Consider the following 17,137-nt stretch of genomic DNA (forward strand, 5'->3'; position numbering starts at 1 on the left):
GGCCTCTCCCGTTGCGGAGCACAGGCTCCGGACGCGCAGGCTCAGCGGCCATGGCTCACGGGCCCAGCCGCTCCGCGGCATGTGGGATCTTCCCGGACCAGAGCACGAACCCGTGTCCCCTGCATCGGCAGGCGGACTCTCAACCACTGCGCCACCAGGGAAGCCCTATGAAGTTTTTTTGTCCTTCTTTAATAAGAACTTTAGGTTTGGAAGGGGGCTGACTCGCCTGTCTGGACTCTTCTGGTTGTCTGTGGTCCTCGATGTCCTGTGAAGACTTGGGAGGAGGGATAGGTTTAACTCTAGACAGGTTCTCCGCTTAGCTAATAGTTGGTCATCCATTCTTGGTGTCCCCAAAATACTTATTTGGTCCTGTTGGGTTTGATAACAGGCAGAATAGGAGTATTGTGTGTGACTGACAAAAGACTAGTAACCTGCCCCTGGTAATAATCAGCTTGGCCTGGGGGGCCCTTCCTGGGATGTCTCTGTCTCAGGCTTGAAAATTTATGGGTGTTAGGTTTCACCCAAATGTTAGGTTTCAGCCAGAGCAATTTAAAAGTTGGGGCCTGTTCCTAGTCGCTGAAGTGTCTCCCAAGCTTTTATAACGTATTGTCCCGTTAAAGGATGGGGGCATTCAGGGACTACCGAGAAGGCATATGAGACCAAATATTGTTCAGATTGGCAATTGAGTGGCTTAATGAAATACCAACTGTGGGGATTTTTATCAATACTCGATTTTTATCAATACCAGGCAGCTTTTAACATTTGAGAGTCCAGCATAATTGTTTAAAGACAGAGCAGGTGGCTCCTGTATTGATTAAAAAATTAGACCCTCTTACCTGCCTTGTTAAGGATCACCTGGGGCTCTTCTGTTGAGATGGTGAGTTTTTTCATGGGAGCCAAGGACCCCCGGCCCTGTCAGCTATCTGCAGCTACCATTTGGAGTTTCGAAACCCCTTTGTCCAAATTGGACATGGGACATTCTCACGTCTGATGGCCTGACTTTCCACAGTTTGGACATGGGGCAAGCAGTTTCGCCTCTTCCACGCAGCAGGAACGGGTGCTGTGGCCTGGCTTACCACATTTGAAGCAGACCCCTTGTGGAGTCTCTGTTGATCTGGTGTCGTGTCTTCTCTTTGGTCCTTGAGGTTGCAAGGCACTGCTGACAGCAAGAGCTGTCAGTTGAGCCTGTTTCTTAGTTTGTTCCCCTTTGTGCCAGTCCCTCAGGGCTTCCTCTGCCTGGTCACGGTTATTAAATACCCCATAGGCCATATCTAGAAGCTAAGGCATCAGATCCTGAGGGCCCAACTGTAAGTTTTGGAGCTTTCATCTAATATCAGGGACAGACTAGCTGATAAAAAATGTTGTCCCAGTAGGGACTAGTTCTTGGGGTGGAGGAGTCTGTGTTAGTGCGTTCTCTAAAAACTTTCACAAGTTTAATCCTAGATGAGGCTCATTTGGTCAGAAGGAATTCAACTGTCTGGACTTGTCCCAAATTAATTAAGTACTGCTCTTAATGAGTTCACTGGTTTTACGTGCCTTTCGAGTTTAACTAGTTCTGACATATAGCCCTCAATGGTCAGGGTCCCCAGGCAGCATGGGGTTCACAAAAGCCCAAAAGAGAAAATGTCCTTGGTGTCTCTGAATACTCCCAAAGGGTATGTCCCTGGGAGTAAAGATTACCTGTGATCCTTCAGGGGAACCAAGCTCCTGCCAAAAAGAGGAGCATTGTCAGTCAGGACTGGCTACGGGTATCCCTGTTTTTCTCACTCCTGCTGACTGTAGCCTATGTGAGGGTAGCGACCCCATCATATGGCAACCCTGCCAGCCCCTGTCCTGAGGCCCGTGTCCTTCCCTGGTGTCTACGATACCTAGGGTGAGCGACCTTCCTGAAGGCTTCAAGGCTTCTCTGTAGATTCTATAGCCAATGATTAATTCTTGTGTTCCTGGGGTGCATTCCCCTAAAATGGACATCCTTATAGTTCCAGGACCTATTTAGGTTCTAGTTTTCATTCTCTGAAAGGGTGGTAAGTATCTGAAAATGGGTACCAGCCACTGAGGGAGGCGGTATGTGTAATTATGTTTTAAAAAAATCTAAGAAAACCTCAGCTTTCTTCAACTTACAGTCTGTCCAAGTAAGGCTGTATTTTATATTTTTGCTAATTTGAACCTGACAATAGTTAATCAAATGGTGGATAAGATAAACCCAGAGGGCAAAGCTCCTGTGGTTCAGGTCCCTGACTGCCTGTGAATAGAGGCTGGCCTGACATGCCTTGCAACAATGAGAAGTGCAAGACCTAGCAGCAAGCTTGGAAAGCACCTGACAAATTCCTCTTCCTGCACTTCCAGGAGAGCAAGACACGAAAATATGAGTGAGATGGGCCGCAGAGGCGCGACAAAGAGCAAAAGAGAAAAGTAATGATAGGAAGTCAGGCAGCACCACTCAAGTGCAAGGGAGGTGGGAGGCTAAGACTTACAAGAGACCAAGATGAAGGGTAATTAACTTCCAATAAGTCTCCTGGCTTGCTTACCAAAGACTGATGCCAGACAGGCTAAATTAAAGGTCCAGGTTCTTCTACCTGTCCAAAAGAATTTGGACAGGGAACGCAAAAAAAGTCACACAGACTGAGGTGTAGAGAGAAACAAAGAAGCAATGTATTAAGGGGCAGAAGCAAACGCACTTGGAAAAGACCTCGGGCGTCCTCGCCAGTGAGGAGGGCATCTGAGGAGTTTTCTGACCCCCCCTTTTATTTCAGTTCCTTGAATGGATGCAGGTTTCTTTGATTAGGGGCAGAATATTCATTGGTGGGAGGATGGGGTGGGAATCTTAATTGCACCTGGTTACATCCGCTTCTCTTGCGAGTCTTCTGAAGCCACTGCACATGTGCTCTAAGAGCCATTTTCCCTTAGCAGTCAAGCACCAGGTGTGGAAGGTTGTATAGCAGTCAGCTGCAGCCTGTGCATTTTTATTGCTCATGCTGGGCTGAGCTCTGGGTTTTCTGGGCAGGGTTCCCTGTTCAGGTGTCACAAAGTTTAATCAAGGTTTAATGTATGTTCTTGTTGCTGATGCCATTCCTCCATGCTTCATAATCTCATTTAAGTGCAACACAAGGAGAGGTGGCTTTGCCTTTTGCCTAATGTCTGTGTATGAGGAAGCTGTCCTTGGGTTGGGCCCTGTCTTTCCTGCCTCACTTGGGGTTTGCTCCGTATATCGAGCAACATGCTAGGTGCTCGGTATACACAATTTCTGCCCTGTTTTGCAAACAAGATGCTCAGTCTTGTTGGAGAAGAGCATGCGTAGACAAATGAGTCCAGTGTAATGCGGTAAAGGCGGTTGAAAGCAAAAAAGGTGATGGGCTTGGGGCGGGTGTATTCTGCACAGGCACTTAATCCAGAATGACAAGGGGGGGCAGAAGTATGGAAGATTTCCTGAAGGAGATGACATCTCAGTTCAGCCTTGAACGATGAGCAGAAGCTGAGAAAAGCGAAGGGTGAGGAGTGTCCAAGCAGTTCATTGTTGCTAGAATATGAAGTGGGTCAGCATGAGTGTTAGGCAAGACTGAAGTGCATTGTAGGCACTGTAGGTGCCTGTAGGGAGCTTTTGAAGAGCTCTTAGGCAGATATTATCATATCTGCAAGCTTAATGGTTGGGAGAGAATGAATTTGAGGATTGTCATGTGGTGTGTGCAGATTTGTGACAGAATTGCATAGGGGAGCTGAGGCTGAAGGCAGAAACTAAGATTGTCATGGAAACAGCACGGGAGACAGAAGGTAAATTTGGTGGTTGCTTGGATATGGGCTGTGAGGGGGGTGTGTAAAATTAGCTTGTTGGGGAACTACTTGGATGGATGGTGGTGTCATTTACTGATGAGAAATGGGTCTGGGGAAAGGGAGTGTTGATGCATTCAGTTTCCTGTGGATGGAGAAGTCTAGCAGGCTAGCAGGAGATATATATGAGATCAGAAGTGAGATACAATTTGGGGAGTTGTCCGTACAGATAGTTGCTAAAACCGTGAGTGGGGTTGAGGTCACCCTGGAGAGACACAAACACTTGGGAAATGGTAACACGTATATGGTAGGTGGAAGATTGTGAATTTAGTAGAAGGACTGATCAGACAAGAAGGAAGAGAACAGATGGGTGCTCAGAAATCAAGGCAGTAGTTTGGAAACGGGATTCTCTCAATGCCAGGTGCAAGGGAGGTGTCTAGTAAGATAAGGATTGAGTAGTATCAACTGGACTGAGCAATATGTGAGCCTATTCTTAGTAAAATAGCCTCTGTGGATGGCCTGGCTGGAAGCCATATTGCAGAGGATTTTAAATGAATTGAAGATAAAAATGAAGACTTTTCTAGAAACTAATAAATGATTGGAAAAGAGAGGGACATCTGGGCAAAGGGAGGTTCTTGAGGGGAATATCTGGGGGGAGGTATTGACTGTGTAGAGAGCAGGCTTCATTTTGTGTTTTTCCTGTTCCTTTAGAATTTCCGTGTGGATGTGGTACACATGGATGAAAACTCATTGGAGTTTGACATGGTGGGAATCGACGCAGCCATTGCCAATGCTTTTCGACGCATTCTATTAGCTGAGGTATAGGTGGGCATGATGGCAAAGGTGGAGTTGTGTGGGGAATCCTCATTTGTAGAATTGTCTCAAGTGGTATTTTTCCTGCAGTTTTGCTGAGCATTCCTCCTGCTCATTCTTTGTAAACTTTTCATCAAGCGTTCTTCTAGGAGGAAGTCTCCATCTCCCTATGTCAGGAGGCAGGGAGTAGATGGGGAATCTACAGGGTCTTTGTAGATGAGTGGCTTTCTTTTCTTGGGCAGGTGCCAACCATGGCTGTGGAGAAGGTCCTGGTGTACAACAACACTTCCATCGTCCAGGATGAGATCCTCGCTCACCGCTTGGGGCTCATCCCCATTCAGGCTGATCCCCGCCTTTTTGAATATCGGAACCAAGGTGAGGGTTTGAGAAAATGAAATTTTGGGGCAAGGTGGGCAGCTCTCCTCTGAAGTTGATTCTGGAATCAGACTGCCTGTGTTCGAACCCTTGATTGGCTACTGTATGACCTTGGGCCCAGTACCAATCTTTTGGTACATCATTGCTGTTGTCTGTGAGGACGCTTGCCCTTGCCTTACCAGGGTTGCCAAGAGGATGAGAGAAAAATGCAAGGCATTCAGCGTGGTGCCTGGCACCGACGTCCACTAGCTCTTTAACAGCCCTCACCTCCTCCCTTTGTGTAGGAGATGAAGAAGGGACAGAGATAGATACCCTGCAGTTTCGGCTGCAGGTCAGGTGCACTCGGAACCCCCACGCTGCTAAAGATTCCTCTGACCCCAATGAGCTCTATGTCAACCACAAAGGTAGGTACCGGTGGGGTGAGGAAGAGGGCCCCCTGTTGGTGGGTGCCAGTTTTAGGGACTTGGGTCTGATGTGCTTCCTCCCGCAGTGTACACCAGGCACGTGACATGGGTCCCCCTGGGGAACCAGGCCGACCTCTTCCCGGAGGGCACCATCCGACCGGTACATGATGATATCCTCATCGCTCAGCTGCGGCCTGGCCAGGAGATTGACCTGCTCATGCACTGTGTCAAGGGCATTGGTGAGACCCTTTGATTACCCTGGGGTGAGGTATGACTAAGGGACTCGGCTGAGATGTCCCCGACAGGCAGAAAGCCAATGGGCCTTTGATGTCAGGAGCTTAGGGAATGTGAGGAAGGGTCTCCTCCCAGGCTCTGAGTTCCCTCTTCCCTCCAGGCAAAGATCATGCCAAGTTTTCACCTGTGGCAACAGCCAGTTACCGGCTCCTGCCGGACATCACCCTGCTTAAGCCCGTGGAAGGGGATGCAGCTGAGGAGCTGAGCCGGTGCTTCTCACCTGGTGTTATTGAGGTGCAAGAAATCCAAGGTATGGGATTTGGGATGCCAGGCCCTAAAGTATATTTTCTTTGAAGGTAGCAGAGAAATAAAAGCTCTGGGCTCATGTATTTATAACATGGTTTGTTTTCATTAGGTAAAAAGGTGGCCAGAGTTGCCAATCCCCGGCTAGATACCTTCAGCAGGGAAGTCTTCCGGAACGAGAAGCTAAAGAAGGTTGTACGGCTTGCTCGTGTTCGGAACCATTACATCTGTGAGTTTCAAGTTGGAGGGTGGGGTGGGGGTGGAGTTCTTTGGTGCTGCAGCTTCCTTGCAGAGTTCAGATGTGGAATCTAGCAATACATATAAGGAGCTTTTGTAAGCCCTGCCTGGGCTAAAGTGTCCCTTTGGTCCCCAGTCTCTGTGGAGTCAACAGGGGTGTTGCCACCAGACGTGCTGGTGAGTGAAGCCATCAAGGTACTGATGGGGAAGTGCCGGCGGTTCTTGGATGAACTGGATGCGGTTCAGATGGATTGAGGCTGCGCTGGACCTGGCATGGCTGGGATTGGATGCTCCTGAGGCAACAAGCTGAAGATTTTAGGCTCTGACCTGCCCCCACAGGACTGCCGTAGAGAGCCCGGAGACTAGGGGTCCTGAGTTTTCTGGGGACAATTCCAGCTTTATTTTCAGTCAATACACTTTGTTAAATGTGCCACAAAATGTGACTTTTATGCCTTCGTAAGGTCTTAATGTAAATAAATCCACATCCAGACAAAAATCCATTTGTTGGAGATGACTTTTTCAGTTTTCGTCCAAAAATATGGGGCACCTCAGAAGAGATCTGGCATTATTTAGCAGTTAAGAGCATTGGGCTCAGACATCACTGCAAGTCAGGGCCAAGTCCCTCTGAAGCCCCTTGAGAAATGCCAAGTGTGATGGTTTCTGGGGGCACAGCCAGACCACAGAAAAATACCGTGTGCTGCTTACCAGAGGAAGTTCCTGAGAGAAAAAAGGGTGGTCCATGGCAGTCAAGTCACATTGAGAGCCACACAAGGAAGAATAACAGTCCCCTCTGGACAGCCCCTCTGGGTTAGGTCCAGTAGCCAACAATGACGACACCGAGAATGGAAGGGCTGCCTGGTCTACGTGTCAGGAATAGAAAGCTGCTTCTGGCTGGCATGCTATTTCAGAGGGTTTGACAGAGCAGGTCTGTCAGTCACAGTTCTTTCCTGTCCAGCCCCCTTAGCAAGCAAGATGCTCATGAGGAACAGTGACCCTGGAGTATGTTACTAGTTTGAAAAAGGGAGATGGGGCCCTTTCTATATGAAATTGAGATTTTTACTGACATGCAGGTGTGCTTTAGAGTTAATGTTTCTACAAAAAGGTTCTATAAACAATAGAAAACTTCTAGCATGAAGTCACAGGATGTTAAAAATATTACAACACAATAAATACAACTATACCCTCCACAGCCCCACCGCAGAGAAGAGTAGGCAGCTAACAAACAAGTTTGGAGGGAAACATGCTGAGATGGCCTTCACAGTGGACAAGAAGCCCAAAGCACCACCCAGGAAGAGGGGATGGACCAAGCCCGTGCCATAGAAAGCGCAATGTGGGACTCCCAAGTCCGTTTCCCCAGCTTTGCCTCTTCCTGACCTTACCCTACCTGGGGGGGCCACACCAGCTAAAAGCTGCAGCTTCAGCATCACCAAAACCCTGGTCAGTGGACTGGATCAATGCCAGGCCTCTGTGGGGAACACATGGACACACACTCTAAATGTGTGTCCTTCTGTATAGATTAACTAGTCGTGCATCCATGTCCCCTGTGCTTATAAGGCCATCCAGTGATGTTTAGAACAGACTGGAGACTCACAGGTTGTGATGGGAAGGCATATTTTTTCTTTTGGAAATGGCCCATGAGGGAAGTGACCAGGGACCTGAAAGACCACGAGATTTTTGAAGGCACCTGGACTGAGCTAGTCCTAGGAGAGACCAGTGGCTTTGCCAGCTGCTTGTCACAGATGTAGCCTAGTTGGTCTGGGTTATCCTTAAATGCCAATGTCATCATGTGACACTAGATAGGGTACTGTGGCTCTTGTGCCTGAGTGGACCCTGGGGACTGGGGAAACCACACTGAGGGGTCACTCATGGAGGGACAAAATGTGTGAGCTCTAAGGGATGTTACAGAGCGCTACAGACCCTGGCCCAGCCCTGGTCCCTGAAGGTACTAACATTTGATACTGTGCCCAGAGCTTAGCAGTGGCCTGTACCATGGATCCCATCAGGTGACCAGATTCTTGCTCAAAACAAAGCAGGAACTGGCCAAATTCAGTTCAGCACTCAGCACCTGACCCAGATATGCCCCTGGGGGATGGGGAAGGTCCCTGTCAGCCCAGCAGCAAGGGGGCTCAGTGGGACTTGCAACGATCCAGGAGAAACTCTGGCACAAGTAGTTCAGGGCTGAGCCCCCGCCGCAAGCCTGGCTTGTCTCAGCATTGGGTACAGCGCCCCTAGTTACCACTGCACAGGTGTATGGCTGCCTGGGGGCGGGAGGGCTTGGGGAGAAGGGCTGCTCTGCTCTAGCTTTTCTCTCTTGGAAAAGGCAAAACTCCAAGTAGGATGGGAGATACCTGGGTAATCTAGACAGAATGGTGTAAGCCCTAACTCCCTTTCTTGATGCTTTAGCGTGGCTTCTGGCCCTGCACAGGGCCCACTCTCTCCAGCTCCAGACCTGGATCTCTCTCCAGGCTGACGACGGTGTAAAGTGAGGTGGCAGTGGAGAGGGGCCTAGAGAATAGCTACAAAGGGGAAGAAGAGATGACAATAAAGGTCGAGGAAGAATGCCCAAAAGCTTGATTCAGGGTTCAAAGATGGTGGCCAGGCTTCCCTCCTCATTGTCCAGCACCTCTGTTTCCAGCATTGGCTTTGTTTTTTTGAAAAGTGAGGGAAGATTCTTAATGTGAACTTCTTTTCGGAACTGCTCGCCCAAGGGTTTCTGTGGAAGACAAACGAGAAAGAACTAATGCTGGGTCTCGAGTCGTGGGTTGTTTTAAAGATCATCTCACCATAATGGTCGTGACTACAGCTGGTTTCTGGTTTGCCTGTACACATGGTCCAAGAAGACTGCAAAGGTGGTTGGGAGCACTAAGGAAAGGGTGTGAAGGGTGTGACCTACCCCAATGCACCCAGCAATGAGGCGTTTGAATTGGTCCTTCCGGCGCTTGTCAGCCACTTTCTGCAGAGAGGGGTTCAAAAGCTTGCAATCAAACTGGTCCAGTGAGTCCTTCTGAATTTCAGGGATCTGCTCCATCACAGCTCTTATCTCCAGGTACCTGGGACGCTGAGAAGTAGGGGTAAACCCACTCAATGGCAGTTTTGGGCCCCGTCACCTTCCCTATCCCCTGCCACACCCACTTCTCAGGGGCAGCACTAGCAACTTGGCAGCTGCCTACGTTTAGGATTAAGGCCCAAGTGACCAGGAGCAGGCAGGCTGTGAGGGATGAAGCCGCAGCCATCCTGCCCCCAGGCTTTCTCCACTCACCAGCGCCTCATATATCTGGAAGGCCAGGTGGACCAGGGAAGCCATGCAGCCATCGTGCTGCCCATGCGTCTGTAAGCCCTTCAGCACACTGGTGAAGAGCCATGTAACAGCATCTGCGAGCAGTGTCCCTGACAGCACCTGGGGAGACAGCTGTGCTCAGGGCCAAAGCGGGACTCTGAAGGCCTCAGCACCCTAGTTCTTCCAACTGATTCAGTCAATCCTCATGACCCAAATGTTTCATGAGGGGAGAGGAGAAAGGGTGAGTAACCATACTTGTTTGAGGAGAGGCCAGCAGAGCTGTGTGGTCGTCCTCTGGCAGGACAGAGTATCCTTCCAGGCCAGGGAATTGAAGGCTGTAATTAACAGGGCTGTACAAACATCCTAACAGAAAAGGATGGAGAATTACAATGGGAAAATAAGTACAATGTTCTCTGAATTCTTATGCATCAGGAGCTAGAGTTTTAATAGGTAAGCAGGAAAATGATAAAAGCAGCTACTGAAGAGATGGGAGTTTATTTCCTCTATGTCTATCAGGCCATCCAAAAAAGAAAAACTAAACAATACAGAAGAGAAAACCTATGTGCAGGAAAGAGAGCTCAGGCCTGGGGGAGGCTGAACACCAGGGACTGGTGGCAATGTGCCTGGGTGTTTTTCTGAGCCTTTGTCCATGCCAGCATGGGAACACAGCGGCCTTGTGCCTTTCCCACTGTTTTCTTTAACTCATATAAAGGCGTATTACCAAAAAACCCTCCTGATGGCATCAGAAAATGAGAAAAGTGGAAGTGGGCTCCCTGGCTGGGCAAGGAAAAAATCTCGCCTGCCCCTCCACCCACCTCATGCTTCATTAGACATTTTCCCAGGTCTGTAAGCTCTGCCATGGCCGAGGGGGTTACCTCTGTGGCCATCATCTCTTCATCTGTAAGTAGAGACCAAAATGTTAAGCTCCATCCTTTCAGAACAGAGACCGTCCTTTCTGACAGAAGCCCACAGAGTAAAGGAGAGGTGAGTACCCTGGGCTGACTGGTGGTTAAAGGTACGAGGACAGCCCCCCAGCCTCATAAGAGGGTGTAGAAGCCTCTGCCCATGGCAGATCTAGAGATGCATCTAGCCATACATTTGCAAAACAAGGAATTTTTCTGGACAGTTACCTAAAAAGCTGCAAATGCTGAGGATCTTTTGTCATTAAACAAATATTTGAGGACCCACTATAGCAGTTACTGGGGATATAAGAGGAATACGACAAAGTCCCTTCCCTGTTAGGAGTTAAATTCTAGTGAGGGAGAGAAGTAATTAATAACACAAATAAAACATGTCAGGTAGTGATCAGTGCTGGAAGACAGAGCAGAGGAAGAATCTAGAGGCCGGCGTTGCTGTTTTTGATAAGCTGGTCATGGAAGACCTCTCAGAAGTGACATCTGAGCAGAGACCTGAATAAAAAGCAAGGGGATGGGCCAGGTATATAGTTGGGAGAACAACCATGCTAGGTAGAGGAGTCACCGAGCACAGAGGCTCTGAGGAGGCTCTGAGGAGGGCCTGTGCTGGGGAGTACAGCAAGGGGGCCAGCATGGACGAAAGCTAGATGTACAAAGTCTCCTGCACACCAGACCACTAGGGACACAGTTTCTATGGGAACTGACCTGGTTACAGAAGTAACAATATTTAGGAGCTTAATGGCTGACCTCCAAGGGCCGCAACAGGCTCACTTACCATCTCCATCTGCAGGGGGAGCAGTACCATGGTCAGCACCTTTCTTTGAAACACAGCACACAGCTAAAGCAAGAAAGCAGGGTTACTAGGCTTATTACCACCAGACAACAGCCGTCTCAGGCCAATGGATCCCAAACTGTCTCTGGGCAGGTGAGGAGTGGGGGAAGGTGGGATACCATCCAGGCACAAAGTCAGCTTCACCAACAGAAATGGAGGCATTTGACCAGACTGTGTTCTGGTCCCTCTTCAAGTTCAGTCAACTGGCGGGAAATTACAGAATTATCTGAGAGTAAATGACCAGGAGAGGATGCCTGATATGTACACTTGGTCTACTCTGGATCTCAAACAAATGAACTGACCAAAGAATAAAAACGAAATATAACCACCTTCATGTCTAAGAATTTAAAAGTTTCCCTATTTTGACAAAGCTAGAAGTTATTCCTACCATTAATCCAACTTCCTCCTATTTTAAACCATTTCCTCATAATCTGCCCTTAGTATGAACAACTACAATGCAGTTCACAATTCATAAAGTGTCCTTAAATTGACTTAAGAATTACATAGTTTCTATTCAGTTAATTATTTCTTATCAATCTGTCAGTGTTGCTGCAAACATGTTAGGTGAGTGACCAGCTTATTTTTCCAGAAAAAGGCTTGTCTTCTACCCCTGGTTCCCACGCCACTTACTGATCAGGTCCATGACTTCTCGGGTTAACATCCTCACCAGTTGTTCCTCCAGCATCTCTTGAGACTCTGGGTTTTCATCTGTTGTCTCATCTTCTCCACTGCAGAAAACCAGGGGCCAAGTTCCATGGGAATGCAAAAGAAGCAGTGACCCTAGCTAGACCTTCTGTGCCCACTTCCTTCTCCTGACTTCCTCTGGTCTACATTCCACTCAAAAGTTACGAATGCGCAGCAGTGATCCACTGAGGGGCATTATTACTTGTGACTATATCCAGTTGGCTTGAGGGGAATGGATCAAAATCCTAAGAATGTCTCAGCATTCACCTAAGGCAGCTGAAGGTACCCCCTATGAAGGCTTGAGCTGAGTCTGCCTAATGGTCACAGAAAAGCGATCTACCATCTAGGCTGAGGATGACTATAACCCACTACTGTTCTAGCCCTGGGATGGCAGAGTCCTTCTTCCTCCATGTCTACCTTCTCCCACCCCAAACCTGGCTGCCAGCTCATCCATCACGGAGAAGAGAAAGTCCCTTACCACAGCAGGCTCCTCTGGTTGATGACTTGCCATTTTTGGGAAAGCCTCTGGAGAAACAAAAAAAGAAATAAGTGCTACACTAGGGAGAAAAGATAATATCTAAGGGCCACTTCATGGTTAGAATTAGCTGAAGATGAGTCCAGGTAACAATGACAGGGCCTTGGGAGACCCCACAAGGTTAAAAAACCAGATACGGTTTCTGTAACCTCTCCCACACCCACGACAAGGGCAGCATATCAAACACTTCTTTGCTTGGAAAGGATCAATGACATTTCAGAACTCCTGAGTCTCTCTGGACACACCTATTCTCTGCCCAGCTGGTCCCCCTGCTTAATTCCAGAGTCAGGGAAACAGACCCAGGAAAAGCACTCCCCTGATCACCTCTCCTCAGTTAACAGAAGGATAGGAGTAGAATCTGAGTCTACAGGTGTTTGCAGGCAATGGAACCAGTTTATTTCTTCAGGGGGGCTGCTCTACCCTGGGCAGCAAGGGTGGAGCGGCTGTGCAGCCATCCTGGCAGGGCTAGGAGACAATGCTTTCAGGAGCTCTTGACTTGTGAGACTCATGAGAGGCCATCCACTCTAAGAGGCCTCTTTGCCACCCTTTCCTGGCCAATCTCTTACCATGTGAAGGTAGGTGAAAAGAGGTCCAAGGATGGGAGACACCAGGGCTTCGTAGTGCTCCGGGGGACAGAAGAGCACCAGAGGCTTCACAAAGACCCATGCCACAGTAGGTTAAGAAGCTTTAGCACACGAGCGCACACCCGTCGTTCTAAGGCACCACTCCCCTGCCAGGCTGGAATTGTAATAAACTCTCCTTACAATGTAACTTTCAGGGAAGAACGATACTCCCCCAAACAAAAACAAAGAGTCTGAATGAGATGCAGTATGAGTGCTTCTTCAAAGAGGAGCACCTGACAAAGTACAGAAAAGCGATAAAAGCTTCATTTTTCATCTTTCCAAGAAATGGGATGGTAAGAATTTCCCCTAAGGAGAAAGAGCTTTCAACACCCCCTGGACTGCTTTCAGGTTTTTCCTTTTATTTACTTCAATCTTCTTGTCCTTCTAATGTGGCTACTATATACTGTCAGAAATGTTTCCATCTATTTCATATAGCTCAGCTCTGCCTCCTCTGGTGCTTCTGAACTGTTCCTGTCTTCAATCTTCTGGCCCTCTGGGTTACCTAGGGAGTTTTTCCTTTTTTTTTTTTTTTTTTTTTTTTTTTTTTTTTTTTTGCGGTACGCGGGCCTCTCACTGTTGTGGCCTCTCCCATTGCGGAGCACAGGCTCCGGACGCGCAGGCTCAGCGGCCATGGCTCACGGGCCCAGCCGCTCTGCGGCATGTGGGATCTTCCCGGACCGGGGCACGAACCCGTGTCCCCTGCATCGGCAGGTGGACTCTCAACCACTGCGCCACCAGGGAAGCCCATCTAGGGAGTTTTGAAAGGATATGAAGCATGGGTCTGAGTCGGTAGTCAGGAATATTGTTCAAGTTGACGAAGGCAGAGCTGAGGAGCTGGGTGGCCAGGTGCTCCACGGTGTAGAAGTCCTGCTGCATGGAAGGGCCCGCCTTCCCTAGGATATGGAAACTGTAAGGGAAAATCATGAACAACATCAAATCCATTATCTGTTATTGCCAGCCCTGACTGCCTTGGGAATTTCTAGTCTACAAGAAGACTTCTCAGCTAGAAAAGCAATTAATTGTATTTTCGTTTTAAGAGAACTTTGGCTTAATCAGTGTACTTCGAAGATGTGGACTTAATCTTCTATCAGAAGGGAAAATAATAGCCACCCCCCCGCCCCAACGTTTAAGGAAACTTCTTGAAACCAGATTCAGCATCTTTTAAAAGATAGATGTCGGTACCCAAGATCAACAGTAGCCTTTCATTACTTCGTAAGTAATATGCATTTATCATGGAGAATCTTTTGTTAGTTGGCTGACTAGAGCACTGTGTTAGCGAGATCAGTGCCCTGGGGAAGCTGGTGTACAGAAGGGCCAGTTACACCCCCGATGCCACAACCAGGACCCCAAGACAAAATATGGCCACAGCTATCTCCCAGTGCCCATGATAGTGGGCTATGCGAATGAGGAGGGGTCTGAGAAAATGCATCCCCATCACTGTGACTTCACTTTGGTCTCATCACTTTATGCACTGGAAACAGACAAGCTGGGCATTAAAATATCAAGTCATGGCTAGGACTTAAAGGCACATGTGACAATTAAAATAAAAATTGCAGGAAACCAGCCTGTTCATTTTGACTTGACACTAGACTCATTAGTTTCCTGTCAAATTCTTTCCTCACATTACCTGTACACTAGAATTCTAGTTCAGATGTCCAACCCAAGGCCATCCTATACAATGCATGTCTAGGAGGAGAATATGAAAAGGCAGCATTGGTTCCTTACCAGTTCTCATAGAGGGTGCAGAAGAAACGCTGCATTCTTTCTAAGACCGTTTTGTAGACAGGAGAGTCATTCAGTTCCAAGAGAGGCTGAGGTAATCCTACAGACAAAGATGGATCAGGAACCTGCTGCTCCTCTGCTGAGGGTCTCAACCTGCCAACACCCTCCCGTAGGCAGAGGTGGTTTGGGGGGCGGCGGGGGGGCGGGCGGGGTGCTAAAAATGCAAAGCAGCTGACCAAGTCTTCTACCAGCTGGAAGTGCTAACAGCTTCCCTAAAGTGACTGCTACACTGTATTTGCAGGGAAAGGCGAAAGCTATTTAAGTGTCCAGGTTTGAGTACTCTAACTTTTGCCTGGGTTTCTCCAGATGGAACTTGTACCAAAACACACAATGATAGCCCAAAATGATCTCTCTGTAAAGTACTGGGAATGTCCCCCGCTTCCTTTTTAAGTCACAGAACCTCTTTTTCAAGCAAAATTTTATGCAAAAGCCCAAGGTGTATAGCAGATAAAAATGAAACCCACTTATCTCAGTATAACAATTGCCTTAAAAGATCTATACTTCTAATCAGAGGCAATTTTGTTTCCAATCTTGCTCCTGGTTGGAAGCTGCCAGAGGGAACTGTTTGTCCATTCTAGTATGTTTTGGTTGGTCATACATTTCTACAGCAGCAGTTCCTGGCTTAATATGAATAACTGAAGGCGGGGGGTGGGGGCAGGAGGGTAACAGGTGGTGAAGCAACACCTAATTTTTATATTAATGACAAGACATTTTTTGGACGTTTCATTTTTACTGGTGCCTCCAAAAGGGAGCTTAAGTGTAGTGGTGCTAAAGGAAATGGCCCAGGACCATTTAGGCCAAGAGAGATAGCCATGGGCCCTGGAAAGACAAGCTAACAGTCTTCTTTTCATTATTAAGTCATAGCTGAGGCATGCTCACTAGATTGCTTAATCATGGCCAGGCCCAGGCAGAGGTGATAGCGGGGGCAAAAACACACTGTTGGGGTTGTGATGGTAAGCCAGCCTGAAGCTCCAGAGATAGGCACAAGGTTTAGACATCTCTGGTGTCTCTAGCTCTAACTTCTTCTTCTTTTTTTAAAATAAATTTATTTACTTATTTATTTTTTATTTTTGGCTGTGCTGGGTCTTCGTCGCTGCACGCGGTCTTTCTCTAGTTGCAGTGAGCGGGTGCTGCTCTTCGTGGTGCGCGGGCTTCTCGTTGCTGTGGCTTCTCTTGTTGTAGAGCACAGGCTCTAGGTGTGCGGGCTTCAGTTGTTGTGGCACACAGCCTCAGTAGTTGTGCTGTGCAGGCTCAGTAGTTGTGGTGCACGGGCTTTGTTGCTCTGCGGCATGTGGGATCTTCCCAGACCAGGGCTTGAACCTGTGTCCCCTGCATTGGCAGGCGGATTCTTAACCGCTGCACCACCAGGGAAGTCCTCTAGCTCTAACTTCTAACCAACTGCCTTGCCCTCTGTGTTCCAGCCACACAAGTCACCTTCCTATCCCCTGGACATATCAAGCTCTTTGCTGTATGCCTCGGGATCTTGCACCTGCCATTCTGTCTGCCTAGAATGCTCAGCATCTCCTTTTGCCTCCAGCCTGGCTGGCCCCTGTTCATCCTTCAAGTCTCCACTGGGAGGCAGTCTTGTGACTCCACTCCAAGACTGGGTCAGGTCTCCCAATAAACGCTCCCAGAGTCACCTGCCTTCACAACACGTATCACAATTATGATCGTGAAGTTATGTGCTAATGGGAGAAATGAGTTAAAGCAACATTCTGATCAAGGTAAAAATTGGGAAACTTGGCTCAGAAACTATTCCTTAAAAAAGTGATAACATACATATTTTACTGATTAAACCTATTTAAGCTTAATTGTTTGAATACTTTCCCCCCCATACACAAAAGGCAGGAAAGTACGCTAATATCCTTCAGGTCAAAAAGCATGGTTTATTTACAATCTAAAGGCTCTAACACATACTACCAGCTGGCAGCTAAAGTGAAGGAGGGGTTAACATGGGGTGTGTGTGCTTCTGAAGACCTTCTCTGCATGATAAGATAATGAAGTAGACACACTTGTTCCTAGAGAGCCTGTATCAACTCCATACATGCATTTCTGAACAAACAGGTGGTCAAGGTAGTGCCAGGTGAGGAGAAGGTGACACAAGGCACACTGAAGCTGCATTAGAGATAAGGTATAGAAATATAAAGGCATATAAAGGTATAGAAAACTTCAAGAAAAAAAAATAGGTTACATTTCTTACCTAAAATAGCAGATTTTTCCACTTCAAGCATATCTAGAACCCTCGTAAAAGGTTCTGCCATTTTGGCTAGCATTTCTGGTGCATATAAAGTATTGTGAGTTCTGAAAAAAATAGGAATGCTATGTGAACTTTTCTTAGTCTGCTGGAGAAGGAAAGAGT

General features: G+C 47.9%; 2 protein-coding genes across 2 annotated transcripts in view; one reads left to right on the forward strand and one right to left on the reverse strand.

Moving 5' to 3' along the window:
- POLR1C (RNA polymerase I and III subunit C) overlaps positions 1-6,627 on the forward strand; it is a 9,862-nt gene extending 3,235 nt beyond the window's left edge. The window contains exons 3-9 of the mRNA XM_007458269.1: positions 4,477-4,584; positions 4,821-4,953; positions 5,238-5,357; positions 5,444-5,596; positions 5,752-5,901; positions 6,007-6,123; positions 6,268-6,627. Of these exons, the coding sequence (XP_007458331.1) occupies positions 4,477-4,584; positions 4,821-4,953; positions 5,238-5,357; positions 5,444-5,596; positions 5,752-5,901; positions 6,007-6,123; positions 6,268-6,386 (900 nt within the window). The 3' untranslated portion in view covers positions 6,387-6,627. The remainder of the gene's footprint in view (positions 1-4,476; positions 4,585-4,820; positions 4,954-5,237; positions 5,358-5,443; positions 5,597-5,751; positions 5,902-6,006; positions 6,124-6,267) is intronic.
- Positions 6,628-8,706: 2,079 nt separating this feature from the next.
- The window catches only part of XPO5 (exportin 5), a 45,771-nt gene continuing 37,340 nt past the window's right edge, over positions 8,707-17,137 (reverse strand). The window contains exons 22-33 of the mRNA XM_007458318.1: positions 16,979-17,079; positions 14,722-14,818; positions 13,767-13,903; positions 12,940-13,037; positions 12,317-12,363; positions 11,785-11,882; positions 11,098-11,160; positions 10,224-10,306; positions 9,664-9,771; positions 9,391-9,528; positions 9,025-9,189; positions 8,707-8,844 (exon numbers count right to left, since the gene is read on the reverse strand). Of these exons, the coding sequence (XP_007458380.1) occupies positions 8,707-8,844; positions 9,025-9,189; positions 9,391-9,528; positions 9,664-9,771; positions 10,224-10,306; positions 11,098-11,160; positions 11,785-11,882; positions 12,317-12,363; positions 12,940-13,037; positions 13,767-13,903; positions 14,722-14,818; positions 16,979-17,079 (1,273 nt within the window). The remainder of the gene's footprint in view (positions 8,845-9,024; positions 9,190-9,390; positions 9,529-9,663; positions 9,772-10,223; positions 10,307-11,097; positions 11,161-11,784; positions 11,883-12,316; positions 12,364-12,939; positions 13,038-13,766; positions 13,904-14,721; positions 14,819-16,978; positions 17,080-17,137) is intronic.

Source organism: Lipotes vexillifer, unplaced genomic scaffold (assembly GCF_000442215.2).
Source record: "Lipotes vexillifer unplaced genomic scaffold, Lipotes_vexillifer_v1.1 scaffold4, whole genome shotgun sequence".
In the NCBI taxonomy this organism is placed as follows: Eukaryota; Metazoa; Chordata; class Mammalia; order Artiodactyla; family Lipotidae; genus Lipotes; species Lipotes vexillifer.